The sequence below is a fragment of the Thalia democratica genome, unplaced genomic scaffold (assembly GCF_965202585.1).
Source record: "Thalia democratica unplaced genomic scaffold, ktThaDemo2.hap1.1 HAP1_SCAFFOLD_668, whole genome shotgun sequence".
NCBI classification, from domain to species: Eukaryota; Metazoa; Chordata; class Thaliacea; order Salpida; family Salpidae; genus Thalia; species Thalia democratica.
The window spans coordinates 46,156-52,722 of record NW_028139665.1 but is presented as its reverse complement, the minus strand read 5'-3'; the positions used below and the strand labels follow the sequence as shown (position 1 = coordinate 52,722).

The window sequence follows — 6,567 nt, the reverse complement described above, 5'->3', positions numbered from 1 at the left end:
AAAGCTTCAAATTTACTGCAACTTATTTTTTACTGAATAATAAAACGTTTTAATTGTATAAAAGTTTAATTTTTTTAGAATATACACAGAAACTTTTTTCGTTTACTTGGTTTATAGCCAAATGTCAAAAACAGAAACAGAAAAGAACAGAATATTTATAACAGCTATTTTTCTTAGCTTGTTTTAGCTAAAAAGTAATCTCTCTAAATTTTGACGTTCTTTATGTTAAAAAAATATATTATGTTTAACTATAAATTATATCTATTTACAGCTGTAACTGTTTTTGAACAAATTTGGGCAGTTTCAAACAAGTAGAGTAAAAACAAGCCTGGTGACAGTTTTTATTTTTGAAACTGCATAAACGATTAAAAAAGTGCCTGAATAACCTTAATTTTGATTTTTACAATGGGAGCTATCTGTTGCCATCCGTTAAGTACAAATAGCAAAGAAAAACTTAATGTCACAACAATCAAGGGTGTCGACATGGCTTCCGAACTTTGTCAAAAAACTGGTTTCACCGTAGAAGAACTAAAAAAACATTTCAATGATTTCATGACTGTAAGCATACTTTTGTCAAATACTTTGTTTGCTTTTAAAGTATATACTTATTATCGTATATATAGCTTTGAATAAGGTTTAACATGCTAGTTTATTGCTTTTACAAACTTAAGATTTTAAATTAAGACACAGTTTATTATTTGGGTTTACAAAAATGTTTTTTTTGATTAAATGATAATAGTTATAATATACTTTTTATAATGTTTGAAATACAATGAAGAAACAAACAGTCTTTCAATAAATATTTTTACAGAGCAATAAATTGCATGTAGATTCAACTAAGCCTATTGAAAGCTTGAATAATTAATGTATTCTGGAAACTAATAAAATTTGATAATTCAACAAAAACAATTTTCGGATGCAATCTTGGAATTTTTATTTTTCAAAGCTTATCTAACTTTTATCAATCAATTAATTGAACTTTTCTAAGCTAGTGTCTGACTTTTTTAGACTGAATTTCTGTAAATTAAACTAATCGTTAGAGTAATAGCTTAAAGTGGTGGCTAAATTTGTAATAATATTTAGAACTATATACTTTGTAACACAGCCAGTTTTATAAACTCCGTCATTTTCTGAATTTCTCGACTTACTATAAATAATTTAAATCTCAATTCCAATGAATTATCACAGCCATCATACCATTTGAGTTTATTCGTATCAAACATAAGCAGTAAAAGTTTATATATTAATTCATTTTACTACAAACTTGGTAATTTATTCTAACGTATATAACAAATTGATACATATTTAAATAAAAAAAAGGTAGTAGTTTGTACTTTTTTAACAAATATTTAATAGATATTAATAGTTTTTTTTAGGTATAAGCTTTGAAACAATACAATTATAATAAGTAGTATGTATAACTAAATTAAAAAACAGAACACATCAATTTCTGTTATTTTTACAAATACATTTCACTGTTCAATTAGTCTATATAAATAGCTTATTAACTAAAATAACTTCTAAAAAGTATGAATCAATTTTGTTTAGGACTATCCGGATGGAAGTGTAACAGTGGCTCAGTTTGCACAAGTTTACGTTAAGTTCTTTCCAGATGCAGGAATAAGCGGAAGTAAAAAACGAGCAGAGGAAGTTTTCAGACAATATGATCAAAATAATGACGGTAAATTATAATTGTTCATATTTTACTCACTGTTAAAAATAACAATAGTTTTTTTTCAGGGCTTTTTAAACTTAATTTTCTAAATCTGTTAGAATCACTAATTAGAAACATAAAAAACTACCTTTGGGTATTTTACGTATTACTTTACTTTAATTTTGTTTCGTATAAATTTTTTTACTAATTTACTAATTTTTTTTTAGATTTTTGTGACCATTTTTAAGTGATAGAAATTTTTATTTATTTAATGACAAACTTTATTCAAAGTTTTAAAATGTTTTTATTCGTATTGTAATTTTTTTTTTTTGGTTTTTAAGTTTTTGATTTATGAAAGATTTAAATTTAGACTTTTTTAAGTTTTGTCCATTTCTATAACTACTTACAAATTTCTTTATTTAAATTCTGTTGTACTTTGTTTAAAAGTCAAAAAACTTTTTCACATTTTTTTTCTTCTTTTAAAAAAAAGTTAATTTTCGTAACGTAGACTATATGCAATCATTTTAGGAACGATTGATTTTAGAGAATTCACGATAGCATTGAGCAAATTGTCACAAGGAACTATCAGACAGAAGCTTTCTCTTGCGTTCTTCTTGTACGACGAAAACTGTGACGGAGTACTGACGTTCGACGAAGTGCTTGGCATCGTTGAAGTAAGTGTCACATTGCAGTTCAAATCAGATAGCCTGTTAAATTAATTGTAAGTATTACAAGATTGATCAATTGTTTCGTTTTGGAAATAACAGTTTATGCAATTGAAAATGTTTACGCTATAATGTTTGAAAACAAACGCTTAAATTTAAAACTATCTCTAGCTTATTATATCGTTTAAATCATTTTATAGTGTTATTCTAAGGATTTTCCACTAAAGTTAATGTTATATGTAGGTTTGTAAAAAATAAGCAAATTGTATATTTGCGTTGTGAAACTTGTTTATATTTATATTTTCACTTTTTTATTCTAAAATTAAATAACAATTTATTAATTTAATGTACTTTGTTTTTAAACTACTTTATAAAATGCTGTAAACTTTAATACACAAGTTATGTAGATTTATGTAAACAGTTATACTTAGAATGTTTTAGTAAAAATTATAGAAACTAATAGAAGAATAGTTTTTTTTTATTGCTTTAACAGCATTAATTAATTTTTAAATCTTTGATAAAAACAACTTAGACAGATTGTATGAAAGAATGATAATAAATCGTATAATTTTTAGTTTACTTACTTTAATTTTAGTTCTTTTTTTCTTACAATTTCAGTTCCGATATATGTAGATTTATAATATCGACATTTTAAAACACTTATTGATCGTCGTTATGGAGCGTTACAGATTTTCGTACTTGAAAACCTGCTTATCGATATATTAGGTGTTTTAAATGAAACAATTATATTAATAAATATGTAAACATTCTATATTAGTATTTTATACTACTTAATTTAAATATTTTGATAAATCTAGCATAATATTTTCAAATATTTTTATTAGTAAGTACTTATAGTAACTTGTATTCTATATGTAATAACTTTTACTTTAAAATAAAAATTAGTTAAAAATATAATTTAGTTAAATATTTAATTTTATAAATAAAACTTGGTAATTTCAATCTAATGTTTTGAAACTAAATAGTAATTACTTTTGATAAAAAGTTAATAAGTTGTCATTATTAATTTGCTGCGAATACTTATGATATCAGTAAGATAACAGTCAACACATTTCACCTTCGCTAAACAGCATTGGTGAATAACATAAAAGCAAAAAAAGTTGAACAGCATCAAAATGAATAATTTATAGGTATTACAAAATTTTGCTGTTTTTGTTTTCCATCTTCCCATTTTCCTGATCTGGCCTCGGCCTTAGCGACTAGGCATTACATTATCTGTTCTTCACCTTTCTTGAGCTTTAAGCCTAGCTTTTGTGTGCCTTTGAAAAGTGCAACAAAAAGTCAAAAAGTTAGTCCTGCGTTTGCTAGATAAATCCCTTGCTGGACTATTGCACGTTTGGCGCGCAAGTAAGCAAAATAATCGATATTTCGGCGATAATGTCGTTTTCATTAGCAGGTGATTACTATCGTAAGTTTTTCGTAAAACTATGTCACATCACTTTTGTCTTATTAAAAAGTTTTAATATGTGGTTTACACTTGCAATTTTTTTGAGTTTTGCAGCAATTGTCTAATAATTTACCTAAATTAATAGTTAACAAAATTAACAAAAAAGTTAAAGATTTACTACTTTTATTTGGACGAACATTGTTTTTTTAGTTTAAGGTCATGATAGTCACAATGATCCATTACTTAAGTATCAACTAAATTATATAAATACTTTTGACAGTATAAAGACAGAATTTTTTAATGTGTTATAAGTGTAAACAGTGATTTGTTTTTATAGCATTTCCATAGTACTTTTTATTTTATATAAAACATACAGTTATATGAAACTTTACGTTTCACAGTGTAATTAAAATAAAACTTGTTTTATACAAAAGTCTCAACATGCTTAAATTTATAAATTAGAGTTAGCATTTAGATATTAAATAGTTAATTAGTTTTTATTAGGAGTAACACTAAAATAAGTATAAAAAAAGTCTTAAATATTACTTGGATTTAAATTCTTCATCATATAAAATTGTTATACGAGATACAAAATACACATTTAATTCAATAATCTATTTCAGGCTATGTATGCTGGTGATCAGAAGATTTTAGGGCGAAAAAAGAACGACAAACTTCCTCCACCAAATATTTTTGCTAAAAAATTGTTTGAAGAGCTAGATAAAAATGGAGACGGTATTTATTTACTTTTTGCTTAAATATTTTCATGAATATTTTCTAGTTACTTAGTGGCTGCGTTTATTCTTTTTTTTTCGAATGCAAAAGTTATTATCTATCAAGTTCAGTGTAAACATTATTTTCAGCAAAAAAAAAGTTTTTAGTTTTTCTAGCTTTTTTATAGATAGTTTCAACTTAAAACTTCAATAAGTAATTATTAGACATTTATAAAATATAAGCAGTTTTAATTACGAAAGCTTCTTATGACAAAAAACGAAAGATACATTCTAGAAGTTATATACAAACTTTTTTAACTTTGTTAAACTGTAATCTTTTTTGTTTTGCTTTTTATCAAAATGAAAATGTTTTTTTTTTTATTAACTTTAAGTTAACACTTTAAAATCTTAAAAAAAAAATAATAATTAATCATTCTATCAACTTTTGTTAAATATATAAGTTAGGACTTTGATAAATAATTGTTTATAACAAATTAATTTTAGATAGTTACTAATCTATCTAATCAGATACCATTTATATGATCAAACTGTTATTAAAAGAATATCATACTAATTAACATAAAGTATACTTTTTTGTTAAAAACAATTTTATCGTATTATAATTTCTACGGTTTTTTATACTAAAAAGTATATATTGTAAGAAATAAGTACTTTAAAAAAATGTATAAACATATTTTACATGATATTTATAACACTATCATAAAATTTAGGTCAAATAACCGAAGAAGAATTCGTAGATGTTGGACAGCACAATCAAACAGTAGCAGACTTATTACTTGCGAACATGAACGAAAGCAATGACACGTAGAATTTCATTGACTTATAAACTACTTAAAACTTTAATTATTTTCTTAATTTACAATAAAAAATACAAGTATTTGTTTTGCTCTTAAGTTGTTTTTAAATTATTTATTTTATTTTTAAGGTTATAACGACAGCTCGTTTAGTTAAATTTCTGTAACTGTGTAAAAGTTGATACTATTTGATTTTGTATAAAATGTTATAAAAGTCATTAAAGTATCTTAAACTTTTTTAACATAGATCCTATGTAATATTAATCAAAACTAAAAATATACTTTATAGATGCAGTTTACTATCTTTTTTTAGCAAAACCCTATTTATACTTTAACAATATCATTTCGTTTTCCTTTTTTTTAAACAACGTTAATATGGTTTTTTAGTTTAATAAAACATTTTCATTTTACGTTGTTAGAAAATATAAACTTAACTCAAAGTACAACCCCAAAGAAAAAAAAACAGTCAAAAAACAAAAATGCATATTTAAATCGTTTGGAAAAAATTTCAACTAATGTGTTTTACCAATTATTACAACTTACCTTAATACACGATACGACAATACGGTTATTTTCTAATATTCAACAACTAAAGTATCATTAGTATTCAGTATAGAAAAACAAAGTAAAAATGTTTTACTCAATATTTTTGAAAAACTTTATACACAATCGCAAATTTTCAATTTATTGTTTTATTTTATTGTTAATTATTTATCGTCTTTCATAAGAATCAAATTATTTTAAATGCGTTTATAAACACAAAATTAAACTTCAAAAGTTTGATAAAACTAAAAGGATACATATATTATTTAAAGTATTGTAAAAAAAACATAAAAAACGGTTGTTTTTAAACTAACTTATTTTCATATTCTAACAATTAACTTCATTTAGAATTTAATGACTATAAAAACGGTTGTTACTCTAGTACAGGTATATCATGAAAGTTATTTACATATTCTTTTAAAAAATACTAAAACTTCTGAGTTATACATATAAAATATTTTAAAATTCATTCTTTAAATTTTAAAACTTTTATGAATAAATGCTTGTGTAAATTAATAGAAAAAGAATTTACGAATTTATATTAGCACAGTAGAAAAACATGTACATTAATAAAGTTCTACTTTATTAAAAATAAAGTATCAGATATAACTTTATATCATTAGTTTTTTTTATCTTCTATATACTAGTTTGTTCTTATATTTATCGTTATTCAATATGCTAAATTTGTAAAAGTTTTTTTTTAATACCTTTTTTTTAATTATTGTTAAAGTTTTAAAGATCAGTTTTAGTACATGCAGTAAAGGGTCCG

At 23.5% G+C, this 6,567-nt stretch overlaps 1 protein-coding gene across 1 annotated transcript; it reads left to right on the top strand.

Moving 5' to 3' along the window:
• Positions 1 to 276: 276 nt before the first annotated feature.
• Positions 277 to 5,296, top strand: LOC145846810 (visinin-like protein 1). Its single transcript, XM_082953419.1, has 5 exons — positions 277 to 558; positions 1,549 to 1,681; positions 2,183 to 2,328; positions 4,351 to 4,462; positions 5,172 to 5,296. The coding sequence occupies exons 1-5, from the start codon at positions 406 to 408 to the stop codon at positions 5,267 to 5,269; spliced, it is 642 nt and encodes a 213-aa protein (XP_082809545.1). The 5' UTR covers positions 277 to 405; the 3' UTR covers positions 5,270 to 5,296.
• The last annotated feature ends 1,271 nt before the right edge of the window (positions 5,297 to 6,567 follow it).